General features: G+C 39.4%; 2 protein-coding genes across 8 annotated transcripts in view; both read right to left on the reverse strand.

The window, feature by feature from the left end:
* Nucleotides 1–1,059: 1,059 nt before the first annotated feature.
* Nucleotides 1,060–24,393, reverse strand: scaf11 (SR-related CTD-associated factor 11). Of its 5 annotated transcripts, none has more exons than XM_040143393.1 (15): nucleotides 24,166–24,393; nucleotides 14,845–14,891; nucleotides 14,585–14,730; nucleotides 14,030–14,107; nucleotides 13,358–13,437; nucleotides 12,017–12,093; nucleotides 11,890–11,927; nucleotides 11,699–11,772; nucleotides 11,301–11,426; nucleotides 10,523–10,623; nucleotides 5,587–7,833; nucleotides 3,262–3,593; nucleotides 2,915–3,085; nucleotides 2,673–2,792; nucleotides 1,060–1,904 (listed from the first exon to the last, which is right to left on the reverse strand). In XM_040143393.1, the coding sequence occupies exons 2-15, from the start codon at nucleotides 14,861–14,863 to the stop codon at nucleotides 1,809–1,811; spliced, it is 3,705 nt and encodes a 1,234-aa protein (XP_039999327.1). In that variant the 5' UTR covers nucleotides 14,864–14,891; nucleotides 24,166–24,393; the 3' UTR covers nucleotides 1,060–1,808. The 5 variants fall into 5 exon arrangements, with proteins under 5 accessions (XP_039999327.1, XP_039999310.1, XP_039999300.1 ...); XM_040143376.1 differs by lacking the exon at nucleotides 24,166–24,393 and adding an exon at nucleotides 23,951–24,159 and having other exon boundaries at nucleotides 5,587–7,794; XM_040143366.1 differs by lacking the exon at nucleotides 24,166–24,393 and adding an exon at nucleotides 23,951–24,159.
* A 284-nt stretch (nucleotides 24,394–24,677) lies between these two features.
* arid2 (AT rich interactive domain 2 (ARID, RFX-like)) overlaps nucleotides 24,678–26,719 on the reverse strand; it is a 42,566-nt gene continuing 40,524 nt past the window's right edge. For 2 of the 3 annotated variants that reach the window (XM_040143352.1, XM_040143344.1), the window contains exons 21-22: nucleotide 26,719; nucleotides 26,253–26,364 (exon numbers count right to left, since the gene is read on the reverse strand). The exon at nucleotide 26,719 is cut by the window's right edge and continues 91 nt beyond it. In XM_040143352.1, the coding sequence (XP_039999286.1) occupies nucleotides 26,253–26,364; nucleotide 26,719 (113 nt within the window). Of the gene's footprint in view, nucleotides 26,365–26,718 lie in introns of all 3 variants that reach the window. The other variant, XM_040143334.1, reaches the window with a different exon arrangement.

Genomic DNA, 26,719 nt, shown 5'->3' on the forward strand with positions numbered 1-26,719 from the left:
CACCAAAGAACACACCGCAGCCTCAATCTTTCATTATTTAACCCTTTTATCAGATTATATATTTGTATGGCTGCAACTAACAATTATTTAACCGACTAAACTGCTGATTATTTTCTCAATTAAACTGTTGTCTCCACAAATTTTCAGAAAAGTGACAATTGCCCACTGGTAATTCCCATAGCCCAGTGTGATTTATTCAAATTGCTTGTATAATCTGAACATCAGCTCAAAACCCATAGATTGATTGTACTATTATATATGACAAAAGCATCACATGCTAAAATTGGAGAACCTGGAACCAGAGCGTGTCCGACAATTTGCTTGAAAAATTACTGTAACAACTAATCCATTACCAAAATAGTTCATAATTTTATGAAAACTTACTTTTGTTTTTCACCTCTAAATATTAAAACAACCGATTGCCTGAAGTATCAGTCACAGGGTGTGTTCAATTAGCATAAATACAACTTAATTATATGTTTGCAAAAGATCATACCAGGGAGGTATACACTGACAAACTATTCTGCATATGAACAAATCATTACTCTCATGCCTATGGCTCCACTTTTCATATTTGTCACTGTGCTGCCACGTTGTCGGCCTTAATGACTGAACTGTGGTTGACAGCTATAGTAAACCTGCACAAGTGATTTCACTTATCTGGCTGATTGGACCTCAGCTCAGGACTGTGTGGACATGTACAAACTGTGGTCAATTGACATCTCTGTAACAGTGCTCCATCTTACTGTACATCTATTTCATGGAAGCTTTTCACTGTATGGCTAGTAGTTCTTTTCTTGGATAACTTAAGGGAGAGCCACCATTGTTCAACAGGTAAAGAGAAGACAAATCCCATACATAAACCCAAATGGACACAACATCACAGTACCAGCCACTGTTTGAAAGGTAATTGCCGGGAAAAGCAACTCAGAAAACAGCTCTGAGAGGAAGACAAAATGAAAATGTACCCTCAGTGGAAGGAAAATTTTCAATCTTTAAAAAATAAAATGGAGGTATTTCCCCTTCTTCATTCGAAGCCTCTGACAAACACACAGAGCATCAGGAAGCAGCTAGTTTATTTTGCTATTCTCTGGATACTTTGCACAGTTCAAGTTCACACATTGACATTTATTACACATTCAGGCAGGGTGTGGGGTCAATTTCACCTGATCTGTCTCCCTGGAACTTCCGCCTCACACTCCATACTCATTGCTGATTGGCCATCCCACTTAGTGTCTCCTAAACCAATTAGGGCCCTGATGACAGTCACACTCATCAGATTCCAGCCGTCAGATTAATAAAGGCAATGCAAGGTTTTTGTTTTTTTTTAACTAGGCTTTCCTCTGAAATATTATATAATATTTTAAAAAAGAACATTGACAATATTCAATTAATAAGCTGTGCGATCAGAATGCCATGGAAGAGAAATTTATCGTACCAGCCAGCACCCTGGGAGAAGCTGTCCACTACATGAGCTGACATCGTTCACTGAGCGTTGAATCTTTAGTATCAACCATCCCAACCCCTACCCCCACGCTACCCTGCACTCCTTACAGTAGTTCCCAAGCCACATGATCTATGCAAAATAAAGGGCTCTTGCATTACATTTTCTGATTGGGTCATTTTCTAACAAAATATGAAAATCTATAGAAAAAAAATCATTCAATAAAAGTTACAGATATCAAAAAAGAAAATGTTGGGCTCTCCGTCATCTTTCAGTTTGGAGGCCAAATTCCAGCTTGAGAAAATTGCACTTGAGCAGTTGAATGGGTCAGCGAGGGCAATGCCGCGCCAGCAGCAGGGCAGATTCATTTTTTGCGGGCGTGCTTGTATTTGTCCACGTAGGCCTTCACAAGGTTGGCCACCTTATTGGAGTTCACCTCACCACTCTTGCTGTGACACACCTGATAAAAAAAACACAGCAAAAATCAAACAAACATTGGTCTTTTTTTAACCTTACATTGGATATACTGCAAATATGAGGTTCCAGCTAAGCGAAATGATTGAAAATTATCGACATAAGAAAGCTGTAGCTCTAATTTTTTTCCGTCTTTTGGCCTGTGTAAAGATTTTGCCGGTACATAGGACTTTACATAGAAAGGAACAACGATGGGTTTTTTGAAGCACATCCTAAATAGTTGGCTACGCCACCTTGAAAAGGAAACATACATCCCATTGAAAATAAATAGGATTACTAACCCTTCGCCATGTACCGCTTTTAACTGTTAACTACTGTTCCTGGGACAAATAAAGCTAAAGTCAGCTCAATTTGGACAAGCTAACATTTTGTCGCTAAATTAAACTAAAATTTCAAGAAAGAGCAACCAAAAACAGTTTACATCACATATACATGGTCAAATACAGCCCTGCATCAAGTGCAAGTGTATGCGTGTGTGATTTTCACAAGGGGAGTACAGGGCATAGTTTTTGTTCAAAATGGCAAATTTGGCCGAATACTGACGAGTTTGCAGCTATGACCAAGTCAGCCTTATTTTTTAAGATTGAAAAGTCATTCCGAGACTGTTTTCAACCAATGCATGAAGCTAACATTAGCTTAATTAGCAAGCTAGCTACAGCTTTTAAAATCTGCCACCAACAGCTGTAATTTTAAACAGTCATGGGCTGAAATGAGAAGCTGCTTCTGTCTAAAATCAAGGACCCACTGTGTTTACCTTCTCTACCGCTTTGCGTACAATCTCTTTGTACTCCTCCTTGGTGATCTCCTTCTTTTGGTAAAAAGGTTTGATGGCTGTCTTCACTTCATTTATAGCTTTCTCTTGGATCTGTTGTTTCTAGAGCAGGAAGAGGACATTAGTTTGCTTGAAAAAAACTGACAGAAATTAACAGAGAAACAGAACACTCTTGCAAGATACTCTTTGATGGAGAGAAGGGTAGCCTGGTGGCTGCAAGTTACCTTTTCCTTTTTGGAGCTGTCAGCTTGAGCCTTGTTATGACCAGGCTGAGTCGTAGAGGACGGTATCACCTGGGTGGGTGCTGGTTGTCCCTGGGTCGCTGTGACAACAACAGCTTTGGTAGGGGTGGGAAGAAGGGTGCATTTCCCATAACCAACCATAGTACTCGTCATCTAGGGCCAGAAAATGAGAATAAGTTTGTGCGAAACCTGCTTAAGAACAGCACTTATCTATTTTATTTTTTTATTATAACTTAAGCTATTTATAATGCTAATATACATACAGGATGTGGAACTAAATGCCATCACATCCTCGATAGTAGTCCTATCTACGTCCCAATTTACCATACCTGAGTCATGTAGCCATCAGGCTGAGCTGCTGCGGTCTGGCTGCCTTGCTGCATGGGTGGAGGCGGTGGGGGAGGAGGAGGGAGGCTCTGAGCGCCAACAGCGGGCACCTGTAGTAGCGGCACAGCAGGGTGGAGGTGCAAGGGGACCTGAGGAGGCATTGCGTACGGTGCTGCAGGCTGCAAGCTGACAGGCAGGGCTCCTCGCGGACCCTGCATGGGGTAGTGATGGTGAAGAACATTCAGCTGAGGAGGATGAGGAGGAATCACGTTCATCACAGGCACCGGAGCGTTACCCAGGACTGCCTGGGGAGGAGGCTCACTTTTAGGGGGATCTAGAGTATAGAAAACAAAAATTAAGAAACTGTTAGGAAGAACTTGTGATCTTGAATGAAAGTTAAAAAAATTCAGAATTTGCAGTTGATTTAGACTACTGAATAATTATATAGGTACAGAGATATTAAATGTATTCATAAATGATAAAAATGTGCACGATTTACTTCACAGAAGGTGTTAATGGCTTACACAGTAAATTGCAGAATAGAACAAGTAGCTTTTTTTTTTTTCTCCTCAAAAATCTAATGAAGTGCAGTAGCATGGGGGTAATTTTTGGTTTATTTCGTTCCTGTTCACAGTTGCACTACAGAACTAAAATCATCTTCCTCTCCTAGTATCAAAGAGAACATTAACCCCAAACACCACGACTAATGCTCCTATTTTAGGGGGATATTTGGCTGATTCATGGCGTGCTTTTTTAACATCTCCATTTTCTCAAGCAATAACAGTAAATAATGTCATTATAGCCAACAACTAGTTTTGGCTTGTATGTTCTTTAGTTTCTTAGATATGGAGGCTTAAAAAAAAAAAAAAATGCCAGTCATTACTTTTTAACTATTCGTGCTACATGCTTGAACTTATCTGGGGGTTGTTCAATACTATTAGATATATTTAACTTTTTCAATCGTTGGCCTACAGTTGCATATTTGCCAAGTTATGGCTTGCTGAAACTTGTATTAACAAAATCTTTTTGTGCTTTGGAGCCCACTATATCTTCACACTGAACCACATCAGATCTTTTAAATTTTTATATACAATACTTATGTTACAGTGCTTTCTTAGAAACTAGATGCATGTCTCAAATAAATCAAAATTTCTGATGTATGAGGCAATAAAATTGAAAAAAAAAAAAAAAAAAAAAAAAAGATATTACACCTATATTTCAAGTGCATATTGCCCATGTTTGACAAAGTCTACCCTAAAAACAATTATACAACTGGTGAGAGCATGTTTTAATTAATAAATGCACAAGATATTAAGTTGGTACCTTGAACCAAACTATATTTAGTAAGGTATCAAACAAACATTTTACTACAAACACTCTGCAGCAGTTCTACAATTTAAGTAAGGCAGTGTCAAACTAAAAGCTTTGAAGAAATAGTGTTTCCTGATGATCAATGATGCCCCACTTACACCAACTGGCAGGCAGTATACACTTCCACCGGATTTGGAAAAGGACATCATTGCATTGTGCAAACCCTTAAAAGTAGATTCTATTTCTTCAAAGCTTTTAATTTCCTGACACTGTCTTACTTAAATTGTAGAACAGTTTTTTGCAGAATGTCCGTTTTCAGTAAAACATGGTGTGTTTGATAACTTAATATAGTTTTGTTCAACGTCATATTTTGTGCATTCACTAATTAAAACATGCTCTTCCCGTAGGTATGTTTGTTCTTAGAGTAGACTGTCATACATGGGCAATATGCGCTTGAAATATATATTTTTTTTCATTTTTAATGCCCTATAATGCACCTAGTTGCTAAGAAAGTACTATAACATGAGTATTATATAAAAAATGTAAAAGATCTGATGTGGTTCAATGTGAAGATATAGTGGGCTCCAAAGCACAAAAAGATTTTGTTAATACAAGTTTCAGCAAGACATAACTTGGCAAATATGCAACTGTAGGCCAACGATTGAAAAAGTTAAATAAATCTAATAGTGTAGAACAATCCCTGAAAATTTCAAGCATGTAGCATGAATAATTCAAAAGTAATGACTTATGGAACTTTGCAATTTTTTTTAGCAACACTCATTTATTAGGGCCACAACCCTTTTTTAAACCATCCGTATCTCAGAAACTAAAGAAGATACAAGCCAAAAATGTTTGCACACTAGTTGCTGGGTATATTGACAGCATGAAGTATGAGGCAAATCCAAGACTGTCAGGAAAGTTTTGTAATATCTGTTAATTTGACATGGAATTACCCTCTTCACTAAACAGAAAGGCCTGGTTTTCACATTTATGAGGAAGGACTGAGGAGGATTGACCTGCTGCTGCTGACTGCTGCTGCTCCTCCTCTTGACGGTTCCAGCCTCCTGATCCTCCTCTCTCCCTCTTGGAGTAGTAGTCCTGAACGTCAGCAGGTAGGGTCCTCCTAACAGCCCAGCTGGATGCTGATGACCATCCTGATCGGTCAAGCATAGAGTCACCTGGCTCCGACTCTTTCCTCCGGCCACCACCCCGGTTTTCGTTGAAGCGGCTGTACGCATCACTCCCTGAATTGTTGCCTGTACCTGAGAAGCTGTTTCTGGGCTGCCAGCGGTTGTCGGCTGTTTCCTCCTGTTGCTTGTAGAAGCTACGGTTGCCACCGCCCCGCCCTGCACCCCGGCCACGTTCAAGCCGTCCCCGGCCCCGTGGTTCTGCCCTGTTCCCGCCACTGGTGCGATGGTCTTCCCAGCGTGAGCCACCACTAAAGCCAAAGTCCCTGTTCCTGCCCTCAGCTTCACCACGAGTCTTTTCTGTGACCCAGTCAGGATTATCTGACCAGCCCTGGCGCTCAGGGGAACCCTCTGGAGGCACACCATTTTCAAAGCGACCAGCACCTCCATGATACCTCCGTCCCTCACCACCAGAACTGCTGCCCTGCCCCGACCTCCACCCACCCCTACGCTCCCTTCTCTGAGGAGACTGTTCTCTGGACCCTGGCCATTCGGGGCTGGCACCCCGTCTGTAGGACCTTGTTCTGGATCGAGACCTAGACCGAGAGCAGGACCTAGATTTAGAGCGACTCCTCGATCTCCATCTCCTCCTCTCACGACTACGGTCCCTCCTAGAATAGTCTCTCTCACAATCCCGGTCCCTGTCTCTTTCTCTGCTGCGAGCCCGGGAAGAGTGGCTAAAGGGCCGGCTGCTGTCACATTCTCTAGAGCGAGAGCGTGAGCGCCTAGTTGGTTCTCGCTTGGAGTCCATCTTAGGTGACCAGGTAGAAGTTGGGGAGTGGAAGCGAGAATGCCGCTGTCTGCCGTTCTTCCTCTCCTGGCTCTTTTCTGTCTCCTGTTGGTCCTTGCAGCGCTTGTCCTTGGCAACTTGGCTTTCAGAAAGAGGGGGTCCTGTAGCAGCTGGGTCAGCACTTTCCTTAGGTAGTTCCAAAATGGGATTGTTACCCTGCTCATTTATGGTCAAACTGCAGTCCATGGGGACAACGTTAGTGTCATCCTTTTTTCCTTCCTCAAAACTGTCAACAACTGAAGGCTCTTCTGATCCTAGCATTTTTGTATTAGTGTCCTCAGAAGCTTTTGTTTCTGGGTCAGCTACATTTTCCTCTGAACCTCCAGCAGAGGGGGAACCAGGTTTTCTTAAGTTCTCACATGATTCAGCCTTCACTTCGTTTGAAGATTGTTCAAAGTTGGCTTCTTCTGACTCTGCACAAACCTCCGTTTCATCATCCTGCTCAGTCTGCTCATCACAGTGTGGAGACATCAGGTCTTCCAGCAGAGCATTCTGAGATTCAGAGGGTGATGGAGAAGTCCTTTTCTCAGAGTCTTTGTCTCCAGAGGAAACAGGGCTGGCTTGCTCTTCCTCCTCTCTTTTGCTGTGGTCACCCTCAAAGCATGAACCATGATTGTTATGAGCCAAGTCTGAGGGACAAGACCGGTCATCATCTCCATCGTCTTGTTTCTTTTCTTGTTCATGTTCATTAGATTGTTCCTGAGTCTCATCACTTTCCTGTCCCACATCATTACTCAGGGATTCTGCACTTCCTTGCTCATCAGCAGAGTTTAAACCATCCTGGTCTGCATTGAGGCTCCCTTCAGCATCAGACTGCTGCTGCTCTGAGTTGTTTGTATCCTGTTCTTTATCAGTTTTGTCTTCTTCTTCCTCCTCCCCTCCCCCCCCTTCCATCCTGTTGTCAGGTCCCTCACCCACTTCCTCCTCCTCATTTGCTGCTGGGCTGCTAATGAATTCAGTAGAGCGTTTTTTTCTTGTTGTGGCTTTCCGTTTGCCACTGGCCTTTCGGTTTGTTACCTGTTTGCCCTTCCTCTTGGTTGGCATCTGAGAAGTCTTGGCCGGTTTGGTGGACTGGTTGGTAGATGAGTCAGAGTCTGATGAACTGGACTGAGGCAGCGATGAGGGGTCAGATGCAGGAGTCTCTTCTTGGGTTTTACCGTTGCGTCCAGATCGCCTGGGTGGTAGAGACTCCGCCTCTTTGGCGGGAGCTTTCGAGGTTGAGGCTCGGCTGCTTTTCTTCTCTCCTCCTTTGGGACATGTGATGGCGCAGACAACACCCTCAAACACTGTCGTAGAGAAACTAGTTAGCTATATTAATATTTGGACAGTGACATAATGTCCATAATTTTGCCTCTGTACGCCACCACAATGGGTTTGAATGGGTGATTGAAGTGTAGACTTTCAGCTTTAATTCAGGGGGTTTAAAAAAAAAATATATCACATTAACCGTTTAGGAATTACAACCATTTTAATTCTTAGTCCCTCATTTTCAGAGACTTAAAAGTAGATGGACAGAATAAAATAATTATAAATATAAGGATTATTTTTAACTTAGATGAAAATCCTTCACAGTCAAAGACTGCTTGAAGTCTGGAACCTTATACATCACAGAATGCTGAGTTTCCTTCCTTGAGATGGTTTGCCAGGCCTTTACTGCAGCCGTCATCAGTTGCTGCTTATTTGTGGGTCTTCCTGCCCTTGTCTTGTCTTCAGTAAATGAAAAGCATGCTCAGTTATATTGAGGTCAGGTAACTGACTTGGCCATTGAAGAGTATTCCATTTCCTGGCCCTGAGAAGCTCTTGGGTTGCTTTTACAGTATGTTTTGGGTCATTATCCATCTGTACTGTTAGGCACTGCCATCAGTTTGCAGCATTTGTCTGAATCTGGGCAGATAGTATGCCCTGTGCACTTCAAAATTCATCCTGCTACTTCTATCAGCAGTCACATCATCAATAGACACCAGTGACCCAGTTCCGTTGACAGCCATACATGCCCATTCCATAACACTGCCTCCACCATGTTTGACAGATGATGTGGTATACTTCATGAACCATTCCTTTCCTTATCCATACTCTTCCCATCATTCTGATACAAGGTAATCTGGGTTTCATCTGTCCAGAGAATCTTGTTCCAGAACTGGGCTTTTTTATAGGTTTTCTGGAAAAGTCAAATCTGGCCTCTCTGTTCTTGAGTGTTACCGGTGGTTTGCATCTTGTGGTAAACCCTCTGTATTTACATTCATGAAGTCGTCTCTTGATTGTAGACTTTAACAATGATAAACCTACCTCCTCGAGTGTTCTTGACCTGGCTAGACATTGTGAAGGGTTTTTTCTTCACCAAGGAAAGAATCATCCACTTTAGGTCTTCCAGGCCTTTTGGTGTTGCTGATCTTGCCGGTGCATTTCTTCGTTTTATGAATGTACCCCATTGTTGACTTGGCTACTCCTGATTTTTTCAGCCAAATGATGTCCAGCTTCATTTCCATCGACAATTCTTTGGACCACATTTTGAGAGTTCCTATTTTGTCATGACATAACAGGAACAGGCCACACCTGGCCATGAAACTACTTGTCAGTCAATTGTCCAATTACTTTTGAGCCTCTAGAAACGAGGGACTATGAATAAAAATGGCTGTAATTCTGAAACAATTAATGTGATATTTTTGTTAAACGCTTTGAATTAAAGCTGAAAAGTCTACCCTTCATTCACATCTTGATGGCTTTGTTTCACATCCATTGTGGTGGTGTACAGAGGCAAAATTGAGAAAATTGTGTCACTGTCCAAATACTTATGCATCTAACTGTATATGAGCAAGAACACAACTGTATTTACAGAAAGATCTGGTGATTTGTTTAAAATATCAACATATGTTGATAACTTTACACTTGTTCACCTCAGCCTGCTGTGGGTCTCCTTTATGACAGCCTACCATGCAAGCATTTTGCTCGTATACGCATGTGAAAATTTGAGTGTGTAAAGGAGAAAAAATATTTGTATGCTCCAGTGCAACTGACTGACTTCTGACATCTAGATTGGCAAGATACAGAGATTCGCTAAACTCCAACCCTTAGTTGCCAGTCAGCTTTCACAGGTTAAAATGGTAAATTCTGCAAGAGGGAGGTCACATCAGCTACCCATAATTAAGGGGTAATGTAGCTTGATGGTGTCTGTACTCGACCAAAGATCATTTGTGAGGGAAGACGCTTCATTCTATAACAGCACTGTTTTCTGTAGTTCCAACATTTCCAACAAAGTGATGTCTCTTCTCTCTAGCTGATAGTTTCATGTCAATTTCAGGAGGTGGAACCTCACAGTTAAACTTTCATTCATCAATAAATTAAGCTGACCAACTAAATGATTTTGAACCAGAACCTCCAGTACTTGAATCAGATAGCTCATGTATAAGGGATGCCAAAGTCAATAGGCTACACCAGTTATAAATCTAAATGTGCCTGATACAATCAACAGTGAATATCTTCTGCTTATGTATCAGTTTTGCACCCAGCATGGGCAGATCAGGATTGGTCCAAAAACATTGATTGCAACATCCCTAGTTTCAATGCTCCAGCATCTAGCACTTAGCATACCAACATCTGAATACATTAACTGGACATCCTGTTCACATAGTCTATTTAGACTATTTAAATCACTGATAAAATAACCGCTTCTTCTTGATTCCCCCTTCACAACATATTTCTCAAAACAAAAATGCTCTACCTCAGGAAAGCTATGCAGCCTGTGAGGTGTATGAAAACCCATTAGAAATTTAAATGTTAAGAACACATCAAAGTACCCAATTTTTAAAGTAACTACGAAACCTTTCCAGTGATAACTAACTGAGGAATTTAACTTTTTATTATTAATACATTAAACTATGAAGTTATGTCTTCTAACAATCTTAAGATCCATTTGTAACACAATTAACACAGTTAACTCAAAAGGATATCAACAACAGAGTGTTGGTAGTGCCTCACCAAAATGGCCATGACTTAACAGTGAGCCTGAGGTAAAGGGAGATGAGCAGAGTCCAAATGGAAACGGGCTGTGGTTCCAATTAGCGGGATGAAAACTCTGCCTGTAAAACACAGAAGGTGTTAAGGGCGTTGCCAGAATTTACATCAGTGACTGAATTACTAATATAAACATACTCTTGATTTTGTCTGTTATTTTCCGATTATTGTATTATCATCACTTTAAAATTGCAGCTACAATTTAACTGGCCACATACTGTGTACTCAGTCCTGTTAGGATGGATGCTGATTACCGTACATGACAAATGGACAGGACACTTGACCCTGAAATTTACATCAAGGAGACTTGAATCACTGTAATGTGCAAAATGTCCCAGAGACTCATTTTTCCTTGCGTCTATGTGACTGTATTGGTGCCACCTGGATTAGACTGGAATTCTGGACATACAGGAGAGAACTACTCCCGACTTGTTTTGAATTTTAAGCATCAAGTTCAGTTTACTCGTCATGTATGAGGAGTCCTCTCAGCCAGTGTACACAGCTCTATAATGTATTCTGTGGCTCTGGAGGGAGCACACCCAAGTCTGAAAAAATAATCCTGATGTCATCCAGTTTCTCTCAGAGTTTACACCTTACAGATGACATTTTCTAGAAAGCATGAGTTAAAAACTGAGGGTATAGAATTTTATAGACTTGGGCATTTAGGAGGCAGGAAAGGTCTAATGAATGATGCAAGTTGGACAAATCGAGCCTTATTAGTTGTCAGCTGGGATTTCATTACCTTGTGGTGCCATTAGCAGGGATGGGAGTAGCAGGAGATAGCCACGGACAGTCTTGCACCTGGGGTTTGCACTGTTTGAAACCAGTGTCATATTGTATGTCCTCTGTAACCCAAACAGGCTCTACACTAAAGGAGGATTAAAACAACATAAAAGTTATTTTATGAAGTAGTTCTCAAATGTTCCAACTGCACCAATTACATGTAAACTGTAAAAATATTGCGTACAGATATCTGTTCTAAACAAGATTATGCATATTTACTCTGTTTGCTTCAGTTAAATTATGTCAATGTATGACACTGATGGGAAATACACATTTCTGGCAGAAAACACCAAAAGTGTATCACTGTATTTGTCATAATTTACTGCAAAAAAAATAATTGAGGTAAGCATTACTTACATGTCCTGTGTTGATGTGGTTGTTAATGAGACACAGGGAGACGGTGACCAAGTACAGCACTCTGTTCCTCTCACCTGGATAAAATATATCAAATACTAATGGTATTAATCACTGAAGAACATTACATTAAACCCAAAATTCAACCAACATGCACATTGAAACAATGACAAAAAGAGCAGATTAAAAAACACCTTTTTTCTGCTCAAAGAGGAGGGATCCTCATCGTTACCTGGAAAAGGCATTTACAGACGGTTAATCTTACTGACAGAATGTGAGTAGGTCATGCATATTTTTGGACGAGGAAGGGTTTTAACATACATTTCCTCACAAGTCTTTTAGTTTTGGCTTCTGCCATCCTCTCCACCTTTTGCCATCTCAATCTTCTTGCAGGCTTACTTCTGAAAAGAAAACAACACCTAAATTGTTCTGGAATAGGTCTCCAAAAAATAGCTTTCATAGTAAAACAAATTATTCAAAATTAAAAAAATAAATAAATAAATAAAAATAAAAAAATTAAATTACTACACTACTACTCACTTTTCCATGAATTTGGCTGAAAATAAATTTCAGTTAAGTTTTTTCTTCAGTTTCTGTAAAGTACTATGAGACCTTATGATCTTTAATAAAAACACTGACACTCACTTGAGACAGACTTTTTGTCTGGGGTTTCTACAGCAGCAACTCTCAGCTTCAAGTTGAATCGCTCGCTTACTCATAGGAACCTTAAAATAACAATGACATAAGCACATTACATTTTAGTGCAAAAATGTACCATATTTACCTGACAAAATGATCAGTCAGCTGACAGCTGACCTGTTGGGTATTTGATATTTTTGATCGACGGCTGACCCAGCTAGGGTACAGAGAAACACAAACTTTGACTAGTAGCTGTAGCTTCAAAAGGCAAGAAGAGATTGTGTTGTATTGCATCAAAACCACATGAGTTAACACCTTAACTGACATTATCAGTTTTTTAGTTGTTGAAAGCAATCCAAAGTCCAAACTAGTCAGGTAGCAAATATTTATTTAAAATGTAGTATTTTGACAGGTTTTATGCGAAGAAGTTCTGTCTACAGAAACAAGATGACAAACAGCATGCAGACATATGCAAAGACAGAAGATTTTTTACCCTTAAAAGAGGGCTGGGAACATCTAATTTACAGAACAGGTCATTTCAGGTGAACTTTTAAAAAAAGCTTCTTTGAGATTCTGTATTGGATTACAGAAAAGAACAGCAACAAATGGCCTCTTCTGAAAGCCAGCCATGATAACGTCAACTATGACAGAGAAAACAGCGGTATAAGCCAGACTGACCTGCACACAGCTGAAATTCCCATCCCATCTGTAAACATTAGTGAAAGGTCTCCTGTCTATAGGGCAGGAAGGAGCCATCTGTAAATTCAAATTAAAGTAAAGAAACCAAACATTATTAACATACTGAGAAAGGAGGTACATGGCTTAGAAGATAAAACAATGACATTAAGCCCTTTGAGGCAAATTTGTGATTTTGGGCTATATAAAAATAAAAAATTAAATTACTACACTACTACTCACTTTTCCATGAATTTGGCTGAAAATAAATTTCAGTTAAGTTTTTTCTTCAGTTTCTGTAAAGTACTATGAGACCTTATGATCTTTAATAAAAACACTGACACTCACTTGAGACAGACTTTTTGTCTGGGGTTTCTACAGCAGCAACTCTCAGCTTCAAGTTGAATCGCTCGCTTACTCATAGGAACCTTAAAATAACAATGACATAAGCACATTACATTTTAGTGCAAAAATGTACCATATTTACCTGACAAAATGATCAGTCAGCTGACAGCTGACCTGTTGGGTATTTGATATTTTTGATCGACGGCTGACCCAGCTAGGGTACAGAGAAACACAAACTTTGACTAGTAGCTGTAGCTTCAAAAGGCAAGAAGAGATTGTGTTGTATTGCATCAAAACCACATGAGTTAACACCTTAACTGACATTATCAGTTTTTTAGTTGTTGAAAGCAATCCAAAGTCCAAACTAGTCAGGTAGCAAATATTTATTTAAAATGTAGTATTTTGACAGGTTTTATGCGAAGAAGTTCTGTCTACAGAAACAAGATGACAAACAGCATGCAGACATATGCAAAGACAGAAGATTTTTTACCCTTAAAAGAGGGCTGGGAACATCTAATTTACAGAACAGGTCATTTCAGGTGAACTTTTAAAAAAAGCTTCTTTGAGATTCTGTATTGGATTACAGAAAAGAACAGCAACAAATGGCCTCTTCTGAAAGCCAGCCATGATAACGTCAACTATGACAGAGAAAACAGCGGTATAAGCCAGACTGACCTGCACACAGCTGAAATTCCCATCCCATCTGTAAACATTAGTGAAAGGTCTCCTGTCTATAGGGCAGGAAGGAGCCATCTGTAAATTCAAATTAAAGTAAAGAAACCAAACATTATTAACATACTGAGAAAGGAGGTACATGGCTTAAAAGATAAAACAATGACATTAAGCCCTTTGAGGCAAATTTGTGATTTTGGGCTATATAAAAAATAAAAATGACTTGACAATTCATGGGTTTGTAGCCATGAGAGCTGGTGCACACCTTTTTGATTACTACAGATTCTGAGTCATTGTTAAAAGGCAGAAGCAGTAGTAAGTGAATACAGATCATAAAGGTAATTTTTTTGTTTATATTGCCAGTCTGTAGAAATTCCATGCTTTGACAATTTTAAAAGCCACAGATATGGGTTACATTCTAATAAACAGTGGTAAAAAGAAAATCATACCCATTAAAATGATGCTTTTCATTTCAAATTGGCAATATACCAGCTCAATACTACTGTACGGCTATTTTAAATGGAATTGAAAATTTAATTTTGCAGCACATAGCATTACCTCTGCCCATGTGAGGAGGCATCTGAGGCAGAAGACGTGGCAGCAGCTGTCGGGCATGGCAAGCTCGCATCCAGCCAGGACGCCCAAACAGATAGGACACCTCTCCGCCTCCTCAGCATCCATCTCATCAGGCAGGCCCGGGCTGCCTAAAAATATATATGAGAGGAGACACAGATTATTTATGATTAAGATCTGATATTTTCCAATCTGGCAGATGACCAATTCAATCTGGAAAACATAGAGCCTAAAACATCACTCACCACTTCCAGTTCTAGTCATGTCTGGCCCTGGGCTGTCCTGATCACCACTACAACACAGAGAAACGAAGGAGCAAAAATTAAGATGAAAGTATTGTTGATACAAAGGAGAAGAGTTGAGCAGATTAGGAACACCAGGTTATGTATTCTGTTTAACCCACAAGGAAGTTAAACTAAAAATGCATAATTACAGCAGCATACTGCAAAAGAACAATTTGCTCAAGTGATCTGAAGCATGTTAGATTGGCAAGTTTACGTTTCCAAGGAGGCTAGTGGTTGGCAATGTTTACACATCTCCACTATTTACTATAGGGTTTCAGAACAGAGCATGTACAATGTAATATTCCATTTTAGATGAAGTGAGGTTATAAAATAAGATTAGTATGAGGTGTCTCCATTAATGATTTGCATGTTTATCTAATCCTCTGCTCAGATGTTGGCCACTCCTTACACATAGCTCCCAAAAATTATTAAAAAACGCTGGGACCGCTTACACATATAGTTTCTAACAAAATCACCATACACCAAGTTAAAGACAACGGCTGTACTGTGATTTCAGCTATATGTACTTTTAAAACAGTCACTCAGAGGAAAAATTAGAAGCTCATTCAGGTCTTTCTCAGCTGCCATGCAGTCAACTGAATGAGACTCCTAGAGAGGTGTGCCGGCAAAAGGAAGTCGCTAGATTTGTCAGTAGGAGTTTTTTTTGAAAAAAGGTCTCCAAAAGGTTGTTAAAAGTCGGTAAATCGAGCGAAAATGGCGCTGAGCTGGCAACTCAGCTTGTAAATGCCCCCCCCCCCCATGATATAAAATTTTGCACGTATTCATTTTGAAAGAGCAACGGCCATTTGGGGAAACTCCAACACTAAGCCGGCCAACCAGTAACTTCATCACTCAGTCAGCCAGTCAGTGATAGACATTTGAGTTTATAGGGCTGGCCTTGCTGTTATGGTCCAGCCAATATACTTGTTAGTGCTCCCTGGTGGACAAACTAGTAATGGTGACACTGTTTCTAAAGTGAATTGTACAGTATCTTTGTGATTTGTTTTTCCTTTTTTAAATTTCAATTTTGGCAGTCTAACCTTTACTGCAGAACTTCACCTACTTCCCAGATGCATGAAGATGGGAACAAATCTGAAGAGATAAACTCCAGCATCACCCAGAGTATAAAGAACAACTTTATTGTCAGACCAACATGTTGATGTGGCCTTCATTAGGGTCACCCCATTACTTATTCCAACCTTTATTGACAACAGGTCAAACAAGAAATGGGGAACGAGATGGGGGTTGACATTCAGCAAATGTCCCCAGGCAGAATCAATCCAGGGACATTACATGGTATGCATCGTCACAACTAGGTTATAAGGACGCCCTATCTTTGGTATTTCTGTACTGCAATCTCTTGTAATCTATCGCTGACATGTGCTGATACAATATATCTGTGATAAGCAAATTAAAGCCGATATCTTGGCCTTGTCAATTTATTGACCAGGCTGATGTGATGGGATTTCACACTAATTAAAAAAATGTTTAGACTGTAAACTATCAATTGGTTAAGCAGAAACATTTACATATATAGATGATATATCTATAATGTAAAACTTTGTTAGTTGCAACCTACATCTTGAACTTTCAAATGTTCTTGCTAAATACTTAACTCTTGAAGTGGAAGTGAAATAGTTTTCCATTTGATAATCTGATTCACTTCGTTTGGCAACAATGGCCTAATACAAATAGAGACAGCCACTATTGAGAACATTCTTGCGTTATTCACTAGCCTTGTGCTCCAGTAGTCATTTAAACTCCATTAGTCGGTGTACTAGCTACCCAATTAACACTGCCGGCTAACTTGGAGGACAGAAAGAATCAGTCAAGCTGTAGCCTAACGTTAGATTAAATCCTTGTTAATTTTTATTAAATGAAGTAATTGTTGTAAATTAGTAGCAGTTGGGTTGGCTTGCTGCAGTTTTGAGCAAGCACGGCCTGGCTACTGGAGACACAAAATTAACACCAACTTGATCAACCAGTGCCAACACGACGGTGACAACATAGTTGTTGTTGCTTAGCCAGACAGCTACTGCTAGCTACAAACACAGCTACCTAAAAGCTAGCTGGGTGTTGTTAGCACGACAGCAAACAAGGTTAGAAAGTGTCTAATATTAGCCAAGATGATTGCACTGAAGGTCATAAGTTAGCTAGCTAGAAGCGAATTCAGCGGAAAGGTAGCTAGCTGCTTTGAACAGCAGCACCTGCCTACGTCGCCTTTAGCTTACTGGCAGTTAGCTCTAGTTAGCTAGCGGCAAGTGTCGTTACTTACCTTTAAGTGCAGCTGCAGCTGGTTTGCACCTAGTAAACTGTTTTTACCGTCCAATGTCCTGCTATGATATGCTGACGAATCGCACTGTCTGGGAAGTGTTTTGGGCTAAAAACGGAGCGTAGCTCTCAGAAAGTCTCTGCCACATGTCTCGCGGTCTGGCTGAGAGTTGGTGCAGCTGGCGACACTAACCGGCACCGCCGGGCATTACAGAGCAAAGTGGATTTGTCGATGTAGTGGGATTTACATTAAAGAAAGAACAGCAACAGGTGGTATGGTATTCATAAAGTGTATTCAACTTCCACTTCTTTTAAGTCATGTAGGCATGACTGACATGTTTTGCTTACTGTCGCCTGTATTTGTTGATTTATTTCGCAAATAAATCAGCAAATTAGACATGTATGAACCATGTAAGTATCATTTTAAAAAGCGATTAAAATGTGTCTTTGTACCTTAAGGCAATCCCAGATGCAATTGATTTTATAAATCATATCTTAAAAGTGTAATATATATAAGGGTTTAAGCCCAAAATACGTTTCAGGAGCTGTGGGAAATGGAGTGGTCAGCAAAGTCATTAACAATTCAATTATATTGAAGGGAACAAGCTATATGAAAGTGTCCAGTGTTTAAACAGTACAAAAGGATGAGCTTGACAACAAATGAAGGTTGTTAGGTTGCATCAGGCCAGAGGAGTGTTACAAGTCCAAACTACCATCCATGAAAACTGAGTGCTGAATATTAAAAACACTGAAATCTGTTCAGATATCTCTTATTTAGCACAGAAAACAGGGAACCATGATAAATCCAGTAAAAGACTCAACCTCAGTTGGTGTTCTTTGCACCAATGGTTTCCCAACGTAGCTCCACAGCTGTCAGATGAATTTAAGTCAACCTTGCTGTGTTCCAAATGTGTTAACTAAACTGATTAAAAACTGAATGTTATTTAAATCTATTGTCCATATTAAAGTGGATATTGTTACAGTGTTTAGGTCAGTTTGTATTTTTACTACTACCACGAGGAGTAAAAGCTGGATGTTTCAACTATTTACCCATTGTTTTAGCTTTTTTAAAAAAAATCATTTATCCACAACTCCATTACTTTTACCTATTTATTTCCACCATTTATCTATGTCTAGTTATTTCAACTATTTACCCATTACTCTTAGCTATCCATTTTACCAACATTAAGCTTCTTTTAATAATCCATTTCAACCATGTATCCGTTAATTTTAGCTGTTTTAACAAATGTATCCATTGGGCTTTGAGCAATCTATTTCAACCATTTAGCATTATTTAGCTAACTATTTCAACCATTTATCCATTACTTTTAGCCATCAATTTGAACTAATTTATCCATTTGGCTACTTTAGATATTTATTTCAACCATTTAGTCTGGGCATTACTTTAACTAACTATTTCAACCATTTATCCATTACTTTCAGCTGCATTTTAACTAATGTATCCATTAGGCTACTTTTAGTAATGTATTTTAACAATTTAGTGTTATTTACTACTATTATTTATCTCTTTAAACTGTATATGCATTATTTTTCAGCCATTTCAACCTTTTATCCATTACTTTTAGCTGTTTAGACTGCCTTGCTCGCTTGCTAACTTGTTTTCGTGCACTCTCAATCACAACACATAGTATTCAAGTATTACAGCTAGCTCAATATGTGAATTTACTTTTAATCAAATCTTAATTTCTATTTTTTCCAATTAGCTGAGCTACTCCCAAGTGGCAACCTATCATGACATCAACCATTGGTTTGTGAACTGCCATTTTAAAGCCTTGAGTCTGGCACTTTGGCCGCCACTATCTTGGTTTTTTGGCGCCAGAAGTGACCGTATTTGGATGAGAGGGTGGAGGTGGGGAGGAATGAGGTGTGGATCTGACTGAGAACCTTAGGACACTATGCATACCTACCTACCAATACCAATGTTCCAGTTATCTGGTGGTCTTGTCACCTGGTGATCTTTGTTTATCTCAGAACAAACACAACGTGTTTATAGTCGCAGATTCGTAGCAGGTAAAACGAAAAAAAAATAATAATAATAATAAAAAAAAAAATCAATATGTAAACCGTTAGCAAGAATTTAAAAAATAATGTAAATGCATGGGGTTCAAACCCCCTGGTCAAAAGTAAGACTAGTTTCCCTGTAACCCGCCCTACATGGTGAGGCACTGTGAACTACGATAGGGTTTGGATGTTTTTTTTGGCACAGGTATCTCTGGTGTTGAACACCTGAATGAGCACGCAGCCATTACAATTATATGTAGGCCAACGTGGATTAAGAGCAAGTCATATCAGAGATTAAATTCTGTCTAAACAAATGCAAAAGAGATGTGGTAGACACAAAATTATCATTCATTTTGAGAATAGCAAAAACTATGCAATATTTCAGCATACACAATCCATTTAAAATGAAATACATAATCACTGAATAAACTCAAATTGAATAGGCATGGTGCAACGAGGGACTTTAATTTTTTTTTTCGTTCTAATGCTAAGCACATGCAGGGCAGTGCTTAACAACAGTCTCCTTCAACAGGTGGTTGACCAACACAACTCCAGGGGAACAAGCTCCAACAAAGCCTGCATTCAACTGGCAGAAAAGAAAAGAAAATACATGCATGCCAGTTCCACAATTAAGACATTAATCAACTGCAAGTGCTCCAAGCTTGCCTTACCCATTGCATGTTTCATGTTAACCACATTCACAACCAACACAGTTCAGACAAATCATCTGTTGATTACAGATAGTCATGTTATTTCCTAAAATAAATAGCATGTGCTATATAACAACAGAAAACAAATTATTAACCAACCCCTTTCCTTTCCTCTATAAGGGAACATCCACCACTTCCTTCTTTAAAATCATGTATTCCAACTTCCAACAAGAAATAAGTTGAGGATACATGGAAGCTTAAAATCCAGTCATGTATTTATCTGAACTGATGAAATATGAAAAGCACATTCGCTTATTCTACACACAATAACGCCACGAGGTTCCCATCTTGTTGATGTGGGTAATTGATGTATTCACATTACCAGTCACGTGTTTGGTGTATTGTAATGACCACTGTGTGAACTTTTTAACCAAAAAAACAAACAAAAGCAATTTCCTCTGAGGTGACCATGCTTGTGTATTCTTCACAACACCTGGGTTATGCTATGTAAGGAAATAATTTGTTTTTGAGGATTGCTATTAGGTAGGCAGCTTCTGCCTGTGTTAAATTGTGATTATCCCCACTTAATATGGGCCTTTCCCAAAACAGTAATAGGTGTTAAACAGCTGACAGAGAAGACATTTATTTAGGTAAAGCAGGGCCTCATTCGAGGAGATTGTCGGTGCAATGAGGAAAGCGCCCGACTGAGCTTTATATCACTTCGTAACATCGTTTCGAATCCCATCTCGGGGCTTGATGAATGTTTGTTTTTTGTTTTTTTGTTTGGCCAGCCTGTTTCGTATTGTTGTTTGTTGGTGATGTTGACTCGGGTATGCACTCTACATTAACTGGTGATGTTCTTCGTTTTTTGGCGAGGCCTTGAATATGTCGACACACTTCACAAACACGCAGGCACGCTGCTATTCGGGAAAATACGCATCTGCAAACAACAGTATCTGGAGCACAGGATTTGGAATATGTAAAAAAAAAAACCTCACCGGATAACATAACCAACAGTTAAACTAGAACACCGGAAACCTGACTGCACTAGGCTTTCGGCTGCGCTTTGAGAAGTCGCTAACTACGTTAGCCTCCATAATTGGAGGTAACTTTATCGCTGTTAAAATAATCTTAGTAGCTATTTGCTTACATGCCCACATTTGGCAAATAGTACATTTATGAGGATTAACCTAGTACTGTTATTGTAGCTTAAGTTTGCACGAGTGTAAAGTAATTGTGTGTAAAGACTTGCAGTGAAAAAAGGTTCAAAACATATTAAAACATTGTTTTAAAATTAGTTTTGAAAAACTAAGGTTACGTTACCTACTTTAGTGAGTGTTAGCAGTGACGGCGGGTTATCACTGTGGTTAGAGTTACGGTTGGAAAAAAAAAAACCGATAACGTTATTAAAGTTAACAGTTGGCTACTCGACGTGCTGTTCATTCAAGAACCAGCAGGTCAGCAGATGGAAATTAGCTCATTTAACTAAGTTAACGTTACACCACAGAACACTATTGATTAACGTATATTCTCCGGTATTCTCACAGTTGAATGAAGTACAGTTCAACGGATGGTTCATCGGTCGTCAAAACATCTATTGAAAAGATTTCTTTCTCTCTTTCAGAATACTAATTACTGTGTGCTGAGATTGATCATAGCATGTAGACCTAACGACCAATCAAGGGGAATAATGTATTTTCAGATATGTGTGGAGCTCATCTAAGAGTGCTGTTTCTTTCTCATTTTCTCTATAGCCTACAATATGATACTTTTTTTTTTTCCCACCCAGCCATGGTCTGGATCATTGGGGGTAGCTACGTCCAGCGTGGGGCCAAGAATGCTTCAAACACGATGGGGATCAATCCTGGTATTGATGGTATCTCCATCACTGGTTTGGCTAGCGTGGTCTGACTTAGAAGAGCCACAATTAGTCAAGTAGTTATGTGATTCATCCATATATTATATTCTTTTATACACATTTGTAATGTTATTGATGGATAATAAAATTGTTGAAATGAATGCAGTTTTTAATGTGCAATAAAAGGTATTTATGAAGATAATGGCCCAAGTTTGGTCATGGTTTTTATGGTGAATATCTGGTATGAATTTTAAGAGTAGCAACGTGCACAGTATTGTAATCATACAGGAACACTGGTGGTTTTGCCAGAATTTGTAATTTATTTCAAGGCTATTTCTATGTTAGATTTAAATCAACAACAAATACTACAAATGTTTATCAAATGTTGCTGCCCTTGAACATCGACAACAAAGGATCAAAAGACAGATATTAGAGTTTGTCCTTTTTTATCTGTGTTTTATGTAATTTTTAATGTCAATGAAAACAGTAATTCAAGTAGCGTGTTAGATTTATTACAGGGGATATTGTAAATTTGTAAAAACCGGGCAAGGGTGTTCTGTAGTTAATGGAAAGTGCACTGAAATAAACCACGATAGGTTTATTTAAAATTCAATATAACAGAAAACTATGATCACAAATTGTAAAAGCACATCAAACAAATTTTTCAATTACAATAACTGTGTTTGTGAATAAAACTAATGTATATGAGCTGTACTACACTGACATTTTGGAAGTCTCCGTACAAGGACATCCAATATCAAATGCCTAACCTAACCACTTCAGAATCTGTCAAATATTTAGTACACCCTAAATTGTTTGAATGCCTAAAAGCATAAATCTTAAGTGGTAACAGCAGTACACATTACAGGAGTCACGTTTTACTTCTGGGTGCACTTCTGGTTGGCCCGTTCCAGCAGTTTCCTACTGCAGATGTAAAATTGAGAAATACTGTCATCTGTGACAGTGATGACTGTGCTAAAGTTTATCCATCACTTAATTACAGATTAATATTTTTTAAAATTATGTTAAAAATGTTACTGCCATCACCTATCTAAGAGCATAAATGAAGTCAAAGGCAAGAAATTGAACTTGTGAATACTAAGGACAGAGAATAATAAACTTCTAAAAAGTTGGTCTATCCTTCCATCAGAGGAAGCTGAACTGGATGTGGTTTTCTGGCAGTATCTTCATAACTAATTTGAGAAGTTATGATGCTTTCCATGCAGTCTCCCTTCTCCACAATCGGATGAATTGCACCAATTACACTGATCCATACATGAGGTTTTCCTTCTGTTGGCACCAGTAATTCAGTTTTCAGTGTGTATTCCTTTCGAATTACAGCAAAACCCTAACACTTTAGTTAAGACATGGTGAATCACAATGAATCACATACAGATACAAGCTTGTCAGGATAGGTGCATTAATGTCTGCTTCAGTTGAGGACTATCATGTATGAATTTACAGTATTAAATGAACAAACACTTACATGACAAATGTTCTCTAATACATTTTGTATTTTACATAAACACACTTTTTTGTGATATGATCAATTTGTGAATCAACAGCATAACTAAATAGATATTCACACATGTAAAAGAGGGCCCTCATACTGCATATCAGACACACGAAACTGGAAGAAAGACATCAGTGTAACACAGGAGACAGTGTGATACATTAACAACAACAGTGGTTAATTTCAAAGTAACTTATAGGAAAGATTTCCTGTTTTGGGCTTTCCGTGTACTTTAAGGGCTGTAGTCAGTTCACGTTTAGATGGGGAATTTTCTCTCTCCAGCTTTTCCGTGCGGCAATGTAAATGTTATATTTAACTGTCGTGTCAGTCACTACTTTGATCATATTCTGTGAGTTTAATCTTCCACTCTACACTGCAGTAAATAAGTCTTACAACCTGTGAATTTGTTTTAGCTGTACATCAAACTTAAGAATCAATGTCTATGATCTGTGAAAATAATGATGTATCCCATAATGCATGATGTCCCCTCGTCTCTCCCTCGCGTCCCTTAGCTTCCACCATCAGCTAACGCTAGCGCTAGCTAGCTAGCTAGCTTGGGTAGCATGGTGCATCCGTAATTCACATTAACTGTGATATTAATTGGGATGCTAATTATCTCCCCTTCTCTTGTCAAAACACCTAGAAAAAAGATGAACCAAGTTTAGGGGTGCATTGTACACATTATACTTAACTCAAAATTGTATGTTAAGTGCACTGAAACTGGAAACCATCAAGAAAATAACATTTACTCACCGAAACAAGATACCAGTATCCTTGGAGGGTCTATTAGTACAACTAACCGAAGAACACGCCATAATTAAGGTGGGACGCGGTGAACCGAAAACTTATTACAAGGCAACAAACAGCATAACAGTCTGTGGAAAATGCCTACTCTACCGACAAATAAACAGAAATAGCAGTAATTACTACATAACTGAAACAAAACAATGTACGCAACTCGAACTCACCGGTGAATGACCCTCCTGGCTTCCTCCAAACGAGTTGTCTGTCAATCACTCCAGACTGGCTCTACACCAGGCATGTCAATCAAACCTGGGCCATCAGAACACTGATCAGCAGGACTGAATTTAGCTGACAACTACATAATGACTTGTGGGGAAAAATTATTGAATTAGTATTTCATGAGAGAAGTTGACGCTTTTTGAATAGGAGTCTATTTGAGCCACGAGATTCCCCCCCCCCCCCCTCCCTAGCGGCCCTGAGTGGAGTTGCACTTTATGGCACTTCCGCATTGGCTTCACTTCAGTCTACGTCCATTTTTAAATATAGTCTATGAATACTCAATGATCCTTCCTTGCAATCCCCAGCAACAGCACAAGTACGGCCTGGGGAACAAATACCCCTATTTTGGAATCACTGCTCTACATTGACTGCTAAATGTGTAATGATAAAAAGTCAGGGAGAAACTTATGGGGAAGAAAGGGAAGAAGCAAGCGTAGAAACAAAGCAAAATGTTCAGTGTTTTATTTAAAAACTATAAACAGTCACCAAAGTAAATAAAGCCAATCTCTAACAGACTGTTAGGTCTATGTATAGTCACACATCCTACTGACACCGCAGAAATGAGGATGGTTGGGTCGCCTCGGTCAGATGCTAATACGACAGGCAGTCATAAATGTTACACAACACACGGTCGAGAGGACAGTCTGAGGACGTGAGCCGGAATGTGGCATGGTATTAAGAATGAAAAAATAGTACAATAAAACTCCACACTATATTAAGATAGAAAAAAGTAGTGAAGAAAATATCATACCTGCACGTAAAGCAAAGAACACAGGAGAAAACCTGTATAAAAACTCCATGTATTTAAACCAATTTACAAATACAAAAGAATTTTGGTACGCGCACTGTGCACGTACAATGACAAAACGCTTACAGTGGATATGTGTGTGTGTGTGTGTGTGTGTGTGTGTGTGTGTGTGTGTGTGTGTGTGTGTGTACGTGCGTGTGTTGAGGGAAGGGTGTGTGAGGGAAGAGGAAGGAAAGAGAATACCTTCAATATTTTTTTTCTTCTACAAAATGACATGAGATATATTATTCCATACTCTTTCAGCCAGCAAAATGAGTTCTACAAGGTATTATAATACAAAAAATGTCACAGTTCCACAAAAAACTGTTTTTCCCCCTCCCTAAGCTTTACAGCATCAGTACCTTTGCAGAATTATTTACAGGGTTTTAAGTACATTCATCCACTGCTGAGTATAGAATCACATTGGATACAAGTGAACACGGATCATAAAAAAAGCCAAAAATAAAAAAACAAAACAAAGAAACAAACAAACAAACAAAAAAAAAAAAACTACTTTAATCAATCCTACCAAAGTAATGCTTCTATTACTCCACAGAGCAAGTTCTCCAGTGGCTGCATCGGCATGAAAGAGGATCTTCTTTATATATATTCACAACATATTTACAAGATTCTTTTTCATTAATTGTAATGGTATTCATTTCAATAATAAATAAGTGAAAATATAATGACTCAAGTAAGAAAACCAAGCTACCAAGTTTTAAAGGAAAAAAAAAAAAAAAAAGATTCTCTGCCAGTTGCCAGTCCTCCTCCACCCAACCCTGTGGGACACCTACAATAGCCCTGCCCCCTCCACACCTCCCTGCTCACCCGTACTCTTCAGTAGGCAGCCACTCACTCCAATGCACACATCATTTCACGGGACGAAGAGGAAAATAAAAATAACAAAAGAACTTAACAAAATGTGCTCGTGTTTGGGGTTTCGTTGGTGGAGTCCCTTGGGGAAGCAGTCGTAAAGAGCTCCCCCTAGTGGGCAGCTGGTGGAAGACCCCGTGGCAGTTTATTTTGTGTGTGGATGGAGGGGTGTTTGGAACACAGGTTGGCAAGGAAGGACGTGAGGGATGAGAGGGGGTTGGGGGGGTTGGCAGGCACGGCAGAAGGAGGGTTTTCATTGTGGTTCCCGCCCTCTGCTCCCCTGTGTACCCGCTACAGCTCACTGGTGGCTTTTTCCTCTCGACTTAGGAGAGGGGTGGTGGGTGACGGGTTGTAGAGGTTGTCCTTTTGGCATTAAGCCTGGAGTGAGCGCGTCAGTTCATAAAGGCATTTGGCAAGCGTGGTGGAAACCTCCATGTTACTTAGTGCGAGCACAGAGAGGTGCGTCTCATGCCTCTTTACCAACCTGAGAGACAAGGGGAGAAAGAAAAACACAAAGCTGAAGTTAGAAGGTTCAAGAAACAATGACATCTTTATTCCAACATCCAGGGGTTAGCAAAATAAGCACTAATTTACCTGCAATACAGTATGTAACAAGCAGTCAAGAAGGATCAGAGGTTGTCTGAGGACGTCGGACATTTTCCACAAAGTTGAACAATTAAGCGTCACAAAACAATTTCTGTTTCATGGCTAATGTACTGGACTGCATTATATCTTTCTTTTTTCTTTTTTAATTTTTTTCCATCCTCCCACCAATAAACAAAATAACTTAAACCCCTAAACCCACCTCAATACTCCTGAAAACCAGTATGATACTTACA

This window comes from Xiphias gladius, chromosome 2, assembly GCF_016859285.1.
Source record: "Xiphias gladius isolate SHS-SW01 ecotype Sanya breed wild chromosome 2, ASM1685928v1, whole genome shotgun sequence".
Lineage (NCBI taxonomy): Eukaryota > Metazoa > Chordata > Actinopteri > Istiophoriformes > Xiphiidae > Xiphias > Xiphias gladius.